This window comes from Saccopteryx bilineata, chromosome 2 (genome assembly GCF_036850765.1).
Source record: "Saccopteryx bilineata isolate mSacBil1 chromosome 2, mSacBil1_pri_phased_curated, whole genome shotgun sequence".
In the NCBI taxonomy this organism is placed as follows: domain Eukaryota; kingdom Metazoa; phylum Chordata; class Mammalia; order Chiroptera; family Emballonuridae; genus Saccopteryx; species Saccopteryx bilineata.
The window spans coordinates 353,027,219-353,044,199 of record NC_089491.1 but is presented as its reverse complement, the minus strand read 5'-3'; the positions used below and the strand labels follow the sequence as shown (position 1 = coordinate 353,044,199).

Below are 16,981 nucleotides of genomic sequence, written 5' to 3'. Positions count from 1 at the left end.
GAAACCAAAGTTGGCTGTTTCCATTTTTCTTTTTTAATTATCACACTGAAATCCACTTGGGAGGCAGGCCGTGGTATTGTGCTGCCAGTCAGAATAGACCCTCCCCACCACCACCATGGGGCCAACAAGCCGCAGTTGGGCTGGAGAACTGGGATACGGGACAAGAAGGGGTGGTGGGGGCATGTGGGCAGGGAGAGGAGAAAGCTGGAGCCCTTGATAACCACTCATAAAGGTGAGGGGTTCCCTCTGCCACCTCATCCCTGAGTGACACAGGGTGAAGTACAAGATAAGAGGAAGCCACCCTTCTGACCAAAGTCCCTTCCCCAGGTCAAAGGGAAGAGACCAAAGATAGCAAACAAAGGCCAAGGAGCCCAAGAAGGAGATCAATGATGAGTTAACAGATAAAACAATTAGGGATAACACCTCCTCTCCCCAGCCCAATTTTCACATTTGTGGTAGAAACAATTTGTCAATATAAAAAAGACCTCAAATAAAATTTGAAATCCCTGGTGAGAGTGGAGAGAGGAAGTGGAATCCAGGAGTCCTGAAAGTGACATCTACAATCCAGAGGCTGGAACCAAGCCTTGAGGGCTGGGAGGGAAGGAGGAGCTCCACACAGGAAATTAGGTCACTTGCTCCGTGGGCCTCATCTGGATGTCTCCAATCTGCAGAAGGCACAAAGGTTTGAGGCAGCCAGGACACTCTGCCCACCCCCTTAAGGCCTCCCTGCTCTCCTCCTCTGGGGGACAGCTGGGGTGGACAGCTAAAGCCACTTACCTGGACATGTGGGGGAGCGCTGAGAACATAGATGACCGCCGCAGCCACATCTTCAGGTTTGAGACACTGAGAGCACCGGGGAAAGGAGAATTGAGATGAAGGCAGAATGGATCCAAGCTCCCTCCCACCACTGAGGTCCTTCCTCTCTAGCATCCACATTCCCACCCCAACCTTCCAGATGACAGACTGGCTAGAAGGATGGGGTCTGAAGGCCAGGGTTGCGCTCCCTCTGCCTTCACTTAGAATGAGTGGCTTCACCAAGCCCAGAGGGAGGCCCCACCTCTATTTGTCCATAGATAGCAGCTGCCTTCTCAGGATCCTTGTCATGGAGTCTGAAGGCAAATTGTGTCTCCACCAATCCTGGAGAAATGCACTGGGCGGAAAGACAGGGTCTGCTCAGGAGCTAAGCTCTATTCCACCCCCACCCCAATCCGAGGCCAGGCCTTGGGGAGGCTGGAGGGAGAGGGTAGAAGTCACAAAGCCTCAGCTTCACAGAATGGCTGCCCCATACCCAGCAGCTGCCTCCTTGCTCCAAAGCTGCCACTGGCAATGGTCACAATGATATCTAGCATCTACAGAGCCCTTAATATAAGCCAGGTAAATGTTTATAAAATGTCTCTTTAAAAAACCCTCATAACCTGATAGATTATCATATCCATTTTCCAAAAAGAATGAATAAGTTGCCCAAGGTGATTTGGCCTTCAAGGGAAGAGCCCAGAGTCCTGGTTTCCCACAATCCCTTGCTTTCCCTCATTCTCACCCCACCATATTCCATTCAGGCCAGCCCCCTCCCACCCCAAAGTCTGTGACAGGAAAAAACTCAAGTACTGAGCAGGGCTATGCAAGTAGCAGCAGAGCGCAAGAGCTCTGTACCCAATACGCTCGCAGGGGTTCTAAGCTTGGCTCCCCGAGCAGTATGTGTGTGGGGTGGAGAGGACCTGTGCCTATCCCGTCCCCACCAGGGCCAGGCCACACCCTCACCGTAGCTCGGATGTGGGTCTGGGCCTCCCGAAGCTCTAGCCGCAATCCCTCTGTCAGTGCAGTGACGGCATACTTGGTAGCACTATAGAAATGGGTCACAGACTGGGGTAGCACTCGGTGGCCAGACATGCTGGGTAGAGGGAGGGAAGTGGAAAGAAGAGAGTGATGCTCCCAAGAGACCAGCAGTGCCCCCTGTTGTACCAGTCAACCCCACTACCTAGATGCTACAGGGAAGCCTTCTAAAGGGGACCTCTGGAGACCATCCTTGCAGCTCACTAACTTGGCTTCTCTTATTCAAGCAACTTCTGAAAACCCTACTCTTCTAGAAGTCTTCCCTACACTGACTACAGAATCCAGTCTCTTGGTCATGCAGACCATCAAAAATCTCTCAATTTCGCCTGACCTGTGGTGGCAAAGTGGACAGAGCATCAACCAGGAATGCGGTTCGTCAGTTCAAAACTCTGGGCTTGCCCTGGCCGGTTGGCTCAGTGGTAGAGTGTCGGCCTGGCGTGCAGAAGTCCCGGGTTTGATTCCCGGCCAGGGCACACAGGAGAAGCGCCCATCTGCTTCTCCACCCCTCCCCCTCTCTTTCCTCTCTGTCTCTCTCTTCCCCTCCCGTAGCTGAGGCTCCATTGGAGCAAAGATGGCCCGGTGCTGGGGATGGCTCCTTGGCCTCTGCCCCAGGCACTAGAGTGGCTCTGGTCGCAACAGAGCGACGCCCCGGAGGGGCAGAGCATCGCCCCCTGATGGGCAGAGCATCGCCCCTGGTGGGCGTGCTGGGTGGATCCTGGTGGGGCGCATGCGGGAGTCTGTCTCTCCCCGTTTCCAACTTCAGAAAAATACAAAAAATACAAAAAACCCCAAAAAACAAAAAAAAACCTCTAGGCTTGCCCACTCAAGGCACATATGAAAAGCAACTACCACAAGTTGATGCTTCCTGCTCCTTCCCCTGCCCTTTCTCTCTGTCCTCTATCTAAAAATCAATAAATAAAGCAGGTCTGGCAGTGCCATGGTGATAGAGCATCCACCTGGGACACTGAGGTCCCAGATTTGAAACCCTGATGTCACCAGCTTGAATTGTAGGCTCACCAGTTGAGCCCAAGGTCGCTGGCTTGAGCAAGGGGTCACTGCTCAGCTGGAGCCCCCAGTCAAGGCACATATGAGAAAGCAATCAATGAACAACTAAAATGATGCAATTATGAGCTGATGCTTCTTATCTCTCTCCCTTCCTGTCTCTCTCAACAAAATTAAATTAAAAATTTAAAAATGTTTAAATAAAAATCAATAAATAAAATGTTTTTTAAAATCTCTCAATTTCATCTGTGTGTTCACTGATAGGGTTTTACTGGAAGATCTCTGGGGGCAGAGGCCATGTCTCCCTGCTCAGAGTGGGGTTTCCCCAGTGATACCATGTAGTCTTTCTTTGTATGATGAGGTGGGTTCCTCCCAGGGAATGGAGAACCTCAGGGCCAGGAGGGCACCCAGGCTTCAACTGGAAAGACCCATTCCAGTCAGCTGTTCTTTCCCTCACCATACCATAATCATGTCATTCAGCGTTAACTGAATATCAAATCCCTATTTTACCCAAAAAACAGGTCCAAAGAGGTCAAATAAGCTGCAGCAGGTGACCCAGTTTGGAGGGTGAGTGGTGAACCGTGCTCTAGCCTACGGCCACCTGTCTCACCTGTTGATGTTAATGATGTGCCCGTCATCCACTTTTCGCTCCTTCATGGACTGGTAGGCTTCCCGTGTGCAGATGCTGAGGGCCAACACATTCACCTGTGGGCCAGGGAGGGCCGTGGGGTGTCTCCAGTGTGGGTCCATCTGAACAGGTGATGGAGCCACAGAGAACCCCTGGTAGGGGGCATTTCAAAACAGTGTCTAGGACCTACCAAAAATCAACAATGGGCCCAGGGCATCTACCCTTAGGTGACCTTCCCCCGCTAGCCACCAGCCCCAGCTGACAGCAGAGGCAGATTCCCTCCCTGGGTGACCCCCAAGTTCCTGCAAACAGGAGTGGCAATCCCCCAAGTCCCACCCTCCATGTCTTGGCTGTCTCTGCAGACCGTAGAACGTTTGCCTTGGGGAACCATCTCCTTTTCTTTCCCAAATAAATACCCTACTCTTCTCTGGCACAGTGCCCTGGTCCTGCTCTCTCCTAAACAGCCTGAAACCCTTCCTAAAATGGCTTTAAAAATCTCTCCGCAAGCAGACCTTAGGCTCTCTGCACCTTATCCAGCTATTCTCTGCTCCTTTCAGGGTCAGAGAAGGCCTGACCCTCCTTTCTTTAAGCTCTGTTCCATCTACAGGCCTAGGTACAGAGACTCTCAAGAGGGTGGGGTAACTTGTCCCGAGGGCATGGGGGCTTCCTGCCTTTTCTTGGCCCCTCTCTGCCCATCCCTACTCGCTCAGGTAGAGGTGACCCCGAACCCCTACTCTTCATGGAATAAAGGCTTGAAGAAGTATCCCGGCTCTAAAACTCCTGCCCAGCCCCACCCTTTAGCTTTACCCAGGACACCAAGCACAGATAAAGCTTTCAGCAGGTCCTCATGTCTCGTCTCTCCAGAAGAGAGGGGACCAGCTGGGAGATTAGATGCTTCTCTTTATCAAGTGTCAGAGCCAGGCATCAGGACAGAACACCCTTGGTGTAAACCTGTTTCAACATTCTCAGCAGGACACAGGAGGCTTTCAGCCATTTCTGGTCCTCTTAGTTGTGTGGGTTTGAGGGGCAGAAAACAGCTCCTGAGGATAGAAGGAGTAGGAGAAACAGATCCTTTGGGGCCAAGGGTGTGAACCTCCCAGGTTTGGGGGGTTAGGGATGAGAGTGGAGAAGATGCCTCATAGGATGATCCTAACAAAATTATGTAATGTTCAAGCTGAAAGGAACCTTAGGGATTTTAATTTAAGTCTTTCACTTTATAGATGGGCAAGTTGAGATCCAGGTTGAGTGATCCACTTACAGCAAGTAAGGACCACACACAACTCAGATCTTCCAGAAGGCTCTGTGAGGGCAGGGAAAGTGCTTCATTTTCACTGTTCATTGTTTCAATGCTCACTGTTCATTTCCTGGCCTAAGCATCTGTTAGGTGCTAAGCTACTGTGAGCAGACATAAAAAGTACTGTGGGCCTGACCAGGCGGTGGTGCAGTGGATAGAGCGTCTAACTGGGATGCGGAGGACCCAGGTTCGAGACTCCGAGGTTGCCAGCTTGAGTGCGGGCTCATCTGGTTTGAGCAAAAAAGCTCACCAGCTTGGACCCAAGGTCACTGGCTCAAGCAAGGGGTTGCTCGGTCTGCTGAAAGCCCGTTGTCAAGGCACATATGAGAAAGCAATCGATGAACAACTAAGGTGTTACAACGAAAAACTAATGATTGATGCTTCTCATCTCTTTCCATTCCTGTCTGTCCCTATCTATCCCTCTCTCTGTCCCTGTAAAAAACAAAACAAAACAAAACAAAATACTGTGGGAGGGAAGATACATTCCATTTACACACTGCTTTCAACTTCTCAGAATACTTCCATGCCCCAATATCGCCCCACAATACAATCCAGAAGTTGAAAACCCATGTCCTGCAGGATGTGTTTGGGCCACACTTAATTTTAAGGCATTTAAAATTTATTTCCAACATGTATTGGAAAGTTTCATTCATTCAAAAAAACCTATTGAGTGTTTACAGGCTGAGGCTATAAGAGAATAAAAAAACAAAAATCCTTACCTTTCTGGTGAATGGAAGAGATGGACTGTCACATAAAAATCCAGGCTCCCCACTCCCTCAAGGCAATTACAAGATCTGGCCATACTGCCCAGCAGCAATGACACTGGGCTTCAGCAGTGGCTGCCCCTGTACCTAGCTGTGTGCTCTCTCACTTACTGCAGACCCCACCTGACCTGCCTCACTCATTTATTATTTACCTGGCCACAGGGGACACTGGAGTGTGTGATCCCAGATACTGATGGTATTAGGTGTGTTCATGCCAGTTAAATGTGACAAGACTGAAGCTCAGAAAGGGTAACTACCCGCCTGAAGCCACCTAGTTACTGGCAGGGCTGGGTAGGAACATCACTTCCTGTCTCGTGTCCTTTTCTTTCCATAAGACGATGTTCCCAAGTACTTTACACAGTGCAGAGGTATAGGGACATTCAATAAACAGCAGTTCTCTCCCCTACCGATCTTTCTTCCAATAGAAGAAATCAGCCTAGACTTTAAGAACTACACCCAGGGGCTCAAAGGAAAGAAGAATGGAAAAGATATGTCCATTCATCCACTCACTATCCCTCTGGTAAGAAAACAAGCAAAGGGACAGTCAAGGTGCCCCAGGCAGGAACCCATAGCTCCCTCATGCTAGATGTCCTATCCCGAGCAGTGCTCTGGTTCACAAACCCCTGGCTCCCTGCTGTCCTCCCAGCCCACCCCCACGCCAGGCCAGCAGCCCTTACATTGAACATCTCCTTCCAACCGCTGGTGCTGCCTGAGAGCAGGGTGTCAGGCCGGGCCAAGCCAGCATTGTTGATGCAGATGTCTACACCGCTGTGCTGAGAGCGGATAGCTGAGAACATGGAGAGGATGTCCTCTTCATTTGACAGGTCACATCTGTAGGGGATCAAAGTCCCGGGGTAGCCTGCACTCTTACATTCAGCAGCCAGCTCCTATGAAACCCAAAAGGGATCTAACTGGGGTAAGCTGCTAACTCCCACATCTCCCCAGCCAGAGACAGCCTCCCTCTGCTGTCACCACTTATAGAGCTCTTTCCTTTGGTGGTCACTTTTTTGTTACACTGATGGGACTGTGCATCCCCAAAGCTTGCCCTCTTCGGTCAAAGTCCAGGGAATGAGAGCACTCCCTGAGTACAGGAGGGGAAAGTTGAAATTATCAATGGAGGAACCTCACAGATAAACTAGCGTCTTTAGTTCTCAGAAGAAAGAAGGGCTGGAGCTCGGAGGGGGCCAAAGAAGCGAGGGCAGGGATCTGGGAATGAAATGATATTTTTCTGCCTCTCAAGAGGAACACCTTCTCTGCTCACAGGTAGATGCATCTCTCACCTCACCCCATGCTTCTTCGACCAGTGCCAAGAGCCGCTGTGCCAGTTATGCCAGGGCTTCGATCTTTTCTTTCCCACCACCTTGTTCAGAAGGGCTTACATCTGAACTCTCACCTTCCCTCCACAAATCCCAGAGTTCTCACACAGACTTTTCAATCGAGTCCAACTGCCAGTCTCTCTTTGTCCTCCCAACAGGAGGGGTCAGGAAGTCAGGACCGATTATCTCTCTGTCCCACGGTGCAACACCTTCCACCCCAAAGTTTATCTGGAGACTACTGAGGCAATTCAGGTGGCAGGTGACACTGGCACCCCTTGTGCATTGCCAGGGCCCTCAATACACTGAAGTCCTGAGAAAGCAGAACCACTGGGAGACGGCGGTGAGGAAAGCTGACATTGAGAAACAGGAAGCAACAAGCTATGTGGCCTTGGAGGCCCGTGACTGGGCACCTGAGTCTCGTGACCATGACTATGTACATGTATGGGAGAGAGAGTTGGGGGGTGTGGGGTGCCCTAGAGGAAAGCCAGCTTGGCCAGCTGCCCTGGCTTCTAGCCTCCCTCCTCCCAAACCGAGCTGGGAATAAATGGCTGGATCAGGTGACCTAGGAAATTCTTTGCTGCTTTAACTTTCCAAGTTTAAAAGGTATAGTCCTTTGGGATTCAGTAGCCCCCCTCCACCCAATTTTACCTACTCACGACCACTTCAAGAAATAGGGCCTCTCTCTGTAGGAGGCCAGAACTCAAACTGTTTTAATATCAATCTGTCAATAAAAGCAGACGGTGGGCAAGGAAAACTACAATTCTCCCTACCTGGCAAACTGACTCAAAGCACCCACAGAAAAGCCAGAATAAGGGACTGAGAATATATTCCTCCCTGTCACTGCCTTCTCATTGCCTGCTCCCCCCCCCCCATCCTCATCTGCCCTCAGAAATGACCTGAACTCATGTCAGTCTCCTCACAGAGGAGGCATTCTCCCCTCATTAAAGGAGCCATTATGGGGCTAAGTGATCAACTTGGGGATTCCCTTGGGGCTCAGAGAATCTCTTTCTTGGCTAGTGGGAAGAGAAGGCAATAGTATCTTTAGAATTGGGGAACCCAATGGTCTTATCCCTGGCATAATTCTCTAGTCTCCAAAGCTCCTGAGCTCTGGAGAAAAGGAGTGGCAGAGTAAGGCAATGGTGTAACCAGGTGACCTTGGGATTATCTAGGTTATAAAGTATACCTTTGGTCAGCAGCAGGGGAGGAGACAGCCCTCCTTCCTGTACACTTTCTCCCTCTGCCCCTCCCAAGGCCTCCTTACCCTTTCCACTGCCCAGGGACATGGAGCGACGGTGGATAGTGTCCTGCAGCTAAGCATTAGCCCAACCCTCAGTGTTCTTTTGCTGGGCAAATCCAGTAAACTATGATGAAAATTTCTCTTCTTCCTCCATGCTCCAACATGACCAACTTCATTTGAACTCCTGTAGCTCTCAACTCTGCTCCCAACCCCACTTAAGAGAAAAACCAGGAGTTTCAGTTCCACATTACTTCGTTCCCTCAGGGCTCACATATTAAGTGACTGACCTACCTCACCTACTCAGTCCCACCTAGGGCAGTAAAACTGGAGAAAGGTCTACTACCTGTGACAATCCCATTGTCAATCCTCTTGGGTAGGGGGTTAACCCTCAGACTTGGGGCCTTTTTTGGGAGGGGACTAGCTTATTTTGTTTGTTTCAGAAGGGCTCCACTCCCACCTCAATCCCAACCTCAGACTGGGGTGAAAAATGATCATCTAAAATCTCTAGCTCCTGCTCATCTGGCTGGCTAGCCACTTTGCTTCGTTTTGTGGGCTAAGTCTGGGGGCCAGAGGAAGCAATCCAGTAGCCAACCTAGCCACTAAGGGCAGAAAACGTTCTTTCCTTCTCCCTGGCTGCCTAGCTAGCTCCTGATCTCTGGTTCCCCTTTCCTCAGCCTACTTGAGCAGGCAGGTAGGAGAGAGGGAGAAAGACGCCAGAGTCAGAGTGTGATACAGTGGGGTAGAGGCTGTCAAGAGAAAAGGCTCCTAAAAAGGCCGGACTTTAAAACGCGAAGGTAGAGGCCTGTCCTAAAGGATCCAAGAGGCCTCCCTTACTAGGTACATCCACACCTTTTGCCCCTAAGCCCGTTGCAAATGGCCCTAGGGAGTGAGGGCAGCCGGACTCGGGCCACTTCCCCTCCCCCACCCAGACCCTACCCAGCGGAAACGACGCCTCCCACAGCAACTAGCTCCCCCGCCAGGCCTTACCTCTATGTTGCCCACAGTGCGGGCACAACCCACCACCTTCAGTCCCTGCTGGACCAAGGCCCGGGCCACGGCCGCGCCAATGCCTCCCGAGGCGCCCGTCACGAGTGCTAGCCGGTCACGCCAGCGATCCATGCCGCCCCTGGCCATGGTCCCGAGCCGCCCGTCCACCTCACTCCGCGAGCTGGGCACTTGGTTAGCGGAGCTCCGCCCTGGGTCGGAGGAGCCTGGCTGTTCCCTTACGGGTGCGGAGCCCGCCGCCGCCCGGTTCCCACCAGAGCTGCGCTTGGACCCGCCTCCAACCTGGTGGGCCTGCGGCCGGGCCTCCACCCTCCTATCCTCCGCGATCCGCCACATCCCACCAGAGGGCGGTGGCAACCTGCCGACGGCCCCCGGCGCCCGCCGCGCGGACACGGCCCCGCCCCTTCCGGGCCCGCCTGGCCCCCGGCGCGGGGAACTGTAGTTTCAGCGCGGCGGGCCGGCACGAGAGGGTCCTGGGAGCTTGTGGTCCTGCCACCCTGGCGCGAGTTCTTCCGTTTGCTCCAGGCCCGAGGACGCACGTAACCTCGCCTCTTGCTCAGTAGCCCTTCCCTGCTCCTCACCCAAGACCAGAAAGAGACATTAAGGGCACCTAAGGTGACCAACGCCCTACTAAACCAGCTGGTGGCCGATGGGAAGGATTCAGCCCCAAAACTGGGTGTCTCAGCCCTCAGCACTGGGCCCTGGCCGGTTGCCTTGGGATAGAGCAACCATCTGCCTTCTCTCTTCCTCGCGCAGCCAGTGGCTCGGTTGATCCGAGCACTGGCGCCAGACGAGGGTTGCCGGGTGGATCCTGGTCCCCGGGCATGGGGAAGTCAGTCTGTCTCCCCTCCTATATAAAATTAAAGTGAAGCAGCAATGAATTGACACTTCTCACTCCCTGCTCCCCTCTGTAGTCAGTAAATAAAATCTTAAAAAAAATACAAATAAAAATGGAAATACCTCCAAGTACAAGTGTTATTAGGGGATTCTATCCCATGGACTCTAACTGCCCTAGACCTTCTCACCCTCATTACAGCAAATATATCACAATGTATACCAAAGGTGAAAGCAATAGCTAACATTTATCAAGCACTTCCGGTGTAGGCACTTTTAAGCACTTTAAATATATTAATATGGAGAACTAGAACCTATTAAAACCTTCATTTTAGCCTGACCAGGTGGTGGCGCAGTGGATAGAGCGTCGGACTGGGATGCAGAGGACCCAGGTTCAAGACCCCGAGGTTGCCAGCTTGAGCGCGGGCTCATCTGGTTTGAGCAAAAGCTCACCAGCTTGGACCCAAGGTCGCTGGCTCGAGCAAGGGGTTACTCGGTCTGCTGAAGGCCCACAGTCAAGGCACATATGAGAAAGCAATCAATGAACAACTAAGGTGTTGCAACGCACAGTGAAAAACTAATGATTGATGTTTCTCATCTCTCTCCGATCCTGTCTATCCCTCTCTCTGACTCACTCTCTGTCTCTGTAAAAAATAAATAAATAAAAATTAAAAAAAAAACACCTTCATTTTATAGGTAAGGCGTAAAGCATGATCTGAAGCAAAATCAATTCAGTATCAGACCAGGGGATGTGCTCCTAAAATGTCATTTCATTCTCCCTTTTGTCTCTTTCTGGGTTGTTGTTCTGCTGATTTTTCTGACCACATAGAATTTTTCATGCAAGCACTGAAACCTGCCTCACTTCTGCATTCTTAATGTAGCCATCCTTCCAAAGAAAAAATACCTGTGTAACTACTGAAATCTCACCAGTAACGCAAGCAATGGAAAAAAGTGAATGTGGTTGGCTTACTCATTTAACAAACACTCATGTGGTTGGCCAGGTCAAAGATGAAAACAAAACCAGTCCTTGCTTTTAGAGAATCTCGAGAAAACTTAACTGCAGCAGGTGGTGGAGAGGGGACTGGGCCAAAAGCCAAGGGCTATGGGAGATCCTTGGTCAATTTTCATGGATTCCAGAAAGCAACAAGGTTGAGAGAGGAATCATGACTCGTTTTTAACTTCTACCCCATTACCTACACAACACTAGAGTTGAAAAGATAACTTGGGGTGGACCAAAGAAATGCTAGCAACTACAAAAATTAAATGTCACTAAGGTTCTTGTGCTGTCCACCTAAAATCTGACTAGAAATCTGATTAAGTGGTAAAAAGCCCATAAAATTCACATCCCCACTGCACAGGAGGGATTGACAGTCCCACTACCTGTCTGCTGCCCACCAAGTATTATCGACATGGAGACAAAAAGCTCTAAGCATATGTGTATTGAACCTTTTAAATAGACTCAACCTTTTAAATAGTAGGTAAATGTTACTCCTAGGGAATCTCTCCTTTAGTACTCACAACTTGTGAAGGCAGAAAAATGTAATGCTACAGTGACTTATGGTTGGAAACCAGGTAAGAACAGGCACTTAGACTGCAATGTGGTTAGCTCTCAGTGCAGCCTTCTGATCCCAATTCTACTAATTACTTATCAGGCAACCCTTGCTTGAAATTCTGCCAGGTTTTGTTTTCATTCTTCTAGTTCAACATGAACCTCTGAATTTAAGGTGCTTTGTGTTGTGTATCAGGGAACTTTCAGTAATAGCAGTTAAGTCTCATGAGAAAATAAGATGCTAGGCAGTATTTAAAGGTACCGCAGCAATTTTATTCTATCAAAACAAGAGACTGGAGACTGACCAGATGATGGTGGATAGTATTGGCCTGGGACGCAGAGGACCCAAGTTTGAAATTGCCGGCTTGAGCATGGGATCCTAGACATGACCTTATGGTTGCTGACTTGGAGCTCAAGGTTGCTGGCTTGGGCAAGGGGTCACTGGCTTGGCTGGAGGCCACCAGTCAAGGCACATATGAAAAGCAATCAATGAACTAAGGTGCCACAAGTATGAGTTGATGCTTATTATCTCTCTCCCTTCCTGTCTGTCCCTGTCTCTCTCTTGCTCGCTAATAAACAAACAAACCAAACGATTGGAAACTGCTTTTCTCAGCTTCAACTCTGATCAAGGTAAGAATTTTGTTTTTAACAATCTGAACCTCTAGCCTCATTTACTTTTCAACTTCTCTAACAGCAACACTGGCCAAGTACCAAGTATTAAAATACTGCCACACATTAAGCAGAAACATACACCTTTTACTGTGCATATTAATAAATATTCTTTATTTAAATTTTGCACATTGCGCTTTAACATTACATCCAAACATTTCACAAGTGGATGTCTACTTTGTAAAACCATATATTCAGCTCATTGTCATTTCTGTACAGAAGTATAAGTACAACATTACTTTTTGCCACTAAGTTGCTTTAGTAAGTCTCACAGGAAGAGAGAAACATTTAATGAAAAGAGATGGCTTAAATCATATGGCAGACCTGCGTAGTCACGCAACTAAGGACACAAGCCTGAAGAAAGAACAAACTAATGAGGTTACCTCCACCATCTCCCAAAACAAGAAAGAATCACATTGATTTAAGATAAAATTTTGCCATAAGTCACTAAATTAAGAGTTGTTTTTTTTTAAAGAGAAGGCGCAGTAGTCATTCTTGAGTGTTTCATTGAAAGACAGAGCTACTTTATTTATTTAATTTGCTCCAGCTGTTGTCAACCAGCCACTACAAATGGGCCTCTTGTGATCATTTAAGCGGCAGTATTTATTAAATTTCTCCTTCAGATGCTGTCGGTATTGTTCTCTATTGCTGTAGAAAGACTGGTTATTAGCCATAAAGGACTGTATTTCATCTTGTGAGATAAAGATATCCTCATCTGAAGTACATTCAGACTCATCCTGAAAATTAAAGTAATAGTTAAGACCATGACAAATTAAGAATGCAAAATGCTGTGCTAATGAAGGACAATTAAATATAAAAGCAGTCTAGTTTTTTAGTTTCAGTTCAGTAAAATAAAACCTTTAACTGGACTGTTTCAAAGTACTAAATAAGAATAAAATTGAGCTCAACTTGCTTTGAAACTCTGGATCTATAACTTTGTCATAGAAGCCCATGAGCCTAGTTCATACCAACATACTTTTCTGCCTTAAGACTAAGTGAAGATGGTTACAACTAGTTACCAAATTATAAATAACCGGCCTTATCTTTAGATGATCCTAAATTGAAGAATTTATTTCTACAAATTAAGTAAACTATACCTTTATAAACTTATATAATAATTCACACAGCAACACAATTTAACTTTATAATAATATACAAAAGAAAAACCTAGTATTTTAAAGGATTTGGTTTCATTAAGATACTAATAGATACAATAGAATAGATACCACCCTTCTCCTTTGTCCAAGTCCCACACAAACTATGCACTGGATCACTTGGAATCAGGTATATACTTCATCTAAACCAGTGGTAGTCAACCTGGTCCCTACCGCCCACTAATGGGCATTCCAGCTTTCATGGTGGGCAGTAGCGGAGCAACCAAAGTATAAATAAAAAGATAGATTTAACTATAGTAAGTTGTATTATAAAGATTTATTCTGGGCCCTGGCCAGTTGGCTCAGCGGTAGAGTGTCGGCCTGGCGTGTGGGGGACCCGGGTTCGATTCCCGGCCAGGGCACATAGGAGAAGCGCCCATTTGCTTCTCCACCCCCCTCCCCTCCTTCCTCTCTGTCTCTCTCTTCCCCTCCCGCAGTCAAGGCTCCATTGGAGCAAAGATGGCCCGGGCACTGGGGATGGCTCCTTGGCCTCTGCCCCAGGCGCTAGAGTGGCTCTGGTCGCGGCAGAGCGACGCCCCCTGGTGGGCAGAGCTTCGCCCCTGGTGGGCATGCCGGGTGGATCCCGGTCGGGCGCATGCGGGAGTCTGTCTGTCTATCCTCGTTTCCAGCTTCAGAAAAATACAAAAAAAAAAAAAAAAAAAAAGCTTTATTCTGCCTGACCAGGCGGTGGCGCAGTGGATAGAGGGTCGAACTGGGATGCAGAAGACCCAGGTTCGCGACCCCGAGGTCGCCAGCTTGAGTGTGGGCTCATCTGGTTTGAGCAAAAAGTTCACCAGCTTGAGCCCAAGGTTGCTGGCTCGAGCAAGGGGTTACTCAGTCTGCTGAAGGCCCGCCATCAAGGCAAATATGAGAAAGTAATCAATGAACAACTAAGGTGTTGCAACATGCAACAAAAAACTAATGATTGATGCTTCTCATCTCTCTGTTCCTGTCTGTCTGTCCCTGTCTATCCCTCTCTCTGACTCTCTGTCTCTAAAAAAAAAAAAAATTTATTCTGCCAAACTTAGTGAAGATCCAACATAAAGTACTTGGTAAGTAATTATTATTATATGCTTTAACTTGCTGTAACTCTGCTTTATAAATTTTATAAAGTAAAGTTACTTCCCTACTTTATAAATCAATATTACTATGGAACCGGTGGGTGGTTAGAAAATTTTACTACTAACAGAGATACAAAAGTGGGTGGTAGGTATAAAAAGGTTGACTACCCCTGATCTAAACTATCAATAAGGAATCTATTATAAGAGGTATCCAAGTTCAGTTATGCTTTTAGCCTATGTGACATCTAAAGGAAGTAACCCAGAAAGTGGGCTCTAGTTCAGATTCTATATTTTTTCCTGGTCTGGAAGGGTGGCTGCTATCAACTGACACTCAGAAAGGCAGTTTGCTTACAATAACCTTCCTCTTCAAGGAGGCAGACACCTAGACATAAGCTAACTCTACCCTCCTCTCTCAACTAGTCTCCTCTACCTTTGAGACAAAATAGGATGAAGAAACGTGCTCCGGAGTAGTTGCATAAACCATGAGTGGAAGAGCAGAAATGAAGTCTCCAAAAATATAATAATACCCTTAATTTTTTATCAGACTTCCCCCACTCCCAACTGTAAACCCTCAAAAATATTGTCTGTCCTCCCCTCACAGCTAGCCCATGAGCAATCAGTTATCCACAATAAGACATCATGGCTTACTTACAAGGAGTTCAACTAAGCTCTTGGCACCTTTTCCGGAATCAGGACCAAATGACGTTTCTGTAGGTTCTGCAAACTGTGGAACATTTTTTCTATGCTCAAACCAAGGCAGTGGCTGTCCACCCTTTTCAGAGCTACAGCAGCTTTCAGGATGTGCATCTTTGGTCTTGTCGCGATGAAACACTGTGTGTATAGTACTTCCTGAGGTCTCTCGATTACCTGGATCTGTAATACAGCTTCCAAACTTTTGGGTCTGAAGCCATAGCAAGGGATTTCGAAGTAAAAAGGCAGAGATTAATTAGCAATTATTCTTTAAAGAAAAAACAATGCCCTAAAAGTGTATTAAATTTTTAAAAATAATACTGAATAAAAGCAGCTGCTGAAATTAGACACTACATACCCAACACTATACTAACCCATCCATATGTATCTCTTTTCATCTTCACAAAACTTAATCTGATAGGGACTTTTATCTCCATTTTACAGATGGAAAAACTAAGACCAAGAAAATGGCTCAAAATTACATAGCTAATATATTTAAAAGTATTATGAAAAGAATTGAATTTATGACTCTCATGGATTGTTAAATAAATGACCGTATCAGACACACAAATCACAAGATGAGCAACCAATGGAATTGCATAAGGTACTCATTTTTTTTTTAAGTGAAAAAAACCCTGACCAGGCAGTGGCACAGCAGACAGAACGTTGGACTAGGACGCGGAGGACCCAGGTTTGAAACCCTGAGGTCACCAGCTTGAGCGCAGGCTCACCCAACTTGAGTGCGGGATCACAGACATGACCCCGTGGTTGCTGGCTATATATAGCAAGTAGTCACTCACTCTGCTGTAACCCCCCGGTCAAGGCACATGTGAGAATGCAATCAATGAACTACTAAGGTGCTGCAACTAAGAATTAATGCTTCTCATCTCTCTCCTTTCCTATCTGTCTGTCCCTCTCCCTCCCTGTCAAAAAAAAAAAAAAAAAAAAAGAGTGGGGGTTAAAAAAAAAAAAAGACCCTGGCTGGGTGGCTCAACAAATAAAATGTCCCAGCACAGAGAGTTTGTGAGTTTGATCCCCAACTCAGGGCACAAACAAGAAGCAACCAATCAGGGTACAACTAATGGAACTAAGTGGAACAATGAATTAATTGACCAATTCCACCTCTCTTTCTCAAATCAATGGAAACTTTATCTTTTTATTAAAAAAGTAAAAAATAAATAAATCCTAACTGCAAAGCTGCACACTTGCCACTCCAAGGAAAATATTGTTCTTCAACAGCAAAGGCTTAAGAATGGCAAGTTATAGCACTTACATGTTCATCACATTTCAACATCTTGCTTTTCTTTTTCTTCTTTTTATTTTTTCCTTTGGTGGTGTTCTCTTCGGAATTTGCCCAACATTCAACACAACTATCGCCATCATCCTCTTTGTCTTCACAGTGATGAACACAGGAGTCATCACCTGCAGAAGTCAATAATCTCTTATTAATGTGCTTAAATCAGCCATGTGGCAGAAATAATTGGGACGCTTAATCTGAACCTACCGTGTTCGTCATGATTACAAATGCCTTCAGTGCAGGCAATATCTGAACCCTCTCGAGAACCTGTTTCACTCCCTTCCATGCTAGATGAATATCCACAGTCACTACCATTACAGTGCGCAGATAAGCCTGAGAATAAATTAGGTAAAAGTAACAATTAACATACAATATGTTAAGACTAAGAGTGAACCAACTAAGAACCACAAAAAATTTTCAAAATTGATGGTTTATTGAAAGTAAAAAGTAAATTAAATAATCAAAATATGATTAGGGATTTAGTTTTTTCTTTTTATCAAATAATAAATCAAATACCATAAAGAAAAAAGAAATATTGTCTGCCTAAATATTCTTGGTGCTGTAAAGTAAGTCCTAAGTTCTAGTTTATAGCATCTGTAAAAGTTCTTACATCTAAAAGAAAGAATAAATAAACATAAGAGTTAATTTAAA

General features: G+C 47.0%; 2 protein-coding genes across 6 annotated transcripts in view; both read right to left on the bottom strand.

Annotated features, from left to right (window-relative positions):
* Window positions 1-232: 232 nt before the first annotated feature.
* On the bottom strand, window positions 233-9,632 carry DHRS11 (dehydrogenase/reductase 11). Of its 4 annotated transcripts, none has more exons than XM_066262776.1 (7): window positions 9,059-9,624; window positions 6,196-6,405; window positions 3,443-3,612; window positions 1,759-1,888; window positions 1,058-1,150; window positions 778-843; window positions 233-665 (listed from the first exon to the last, which is right to left on the bottom strand). In XM_066262776.1, exons 1-7 carry the CDS (start codon window positions 9,410-9,412, stop codon window positions 624-626), a joined length of 1,065 nt encoding a protein of 354 aa, XP_066118873.1. In that variant the 5' UTR covers window positions 9,413-9,624; the 3' UTR covers window positions 233-623. The 4 variants fall into 4 exon arrangements, 3 of the variants coding, with proteins under 3 accessions (XP_066118873.1, XP_066118874.1, XP_066118877.1); XM_066262777.1 differs by having other exon boundaries at window positions 3,443-3,582; window positions 9,059-9,621; XM_066262780.1 differs by having other exon boundaries at window positions 3,443-3,537; window positions 9,059-9,608.
* Window positions 9,633-12,609: 2,977 nt separating this feature from the next.
* The window catches only part of GGNBP2 (gametogenetin binding protein 2), a 43,156-nt gene continuing 38,784 nt past the window's right edge, over window positions 12,610-16,981 (bottom strand). For both annotated transcript variants that reach the window (XM_066262774.1, XM_066262775.1), the window contains exons 11-14: window positions 16,538-16,663; window positions 16,307-16,455; window positions 14,996-15,244; window positions 12,610-12,865 (exon numbers count right to left, since the gene is read on the bottom strand). In XM_066262774.1, coding sequence (XP_066118871.1) covers window positions 12,662-12,865; window positions 14,996-15,244; window positions 16,307-16,455; window positions 16,538-16,663 — 728 coding nt within the window. In that variant the 3' untranslated portion in view covers window positions 12,610-12,661. The remainder of the gene's footprint in view (window positions 12,866-14,995; window positions 15,245-16,306; window positions 16,456-16,537; window positions 16,664-16,981) is intronic.

Bases quoted from the DNA above. Each gene is read 5' to 3' on its own strand.
- DHRS11 (XM_066262776.1), bottom strand. From the start codon at position 9,412: ATGTGGCGGATCGCGGAGGATAGGAGGGTGGAGGCCCGGCCGCAGGCC. The intron at 1,889-3,442 runs GTGAGACAGGTG...CCCTCTACCCAG, and splicing joins CACATCATTAACATCAACAG to CATGTCTGGCCACCGAGTGC. The intron at 844-1,057 runs GTGGGGCCTCCC...CGGTGCTCTCAG, and splicing joins CTATCTATGGACAAATAGAG to TGTCTCAAACCTGAAGATGT.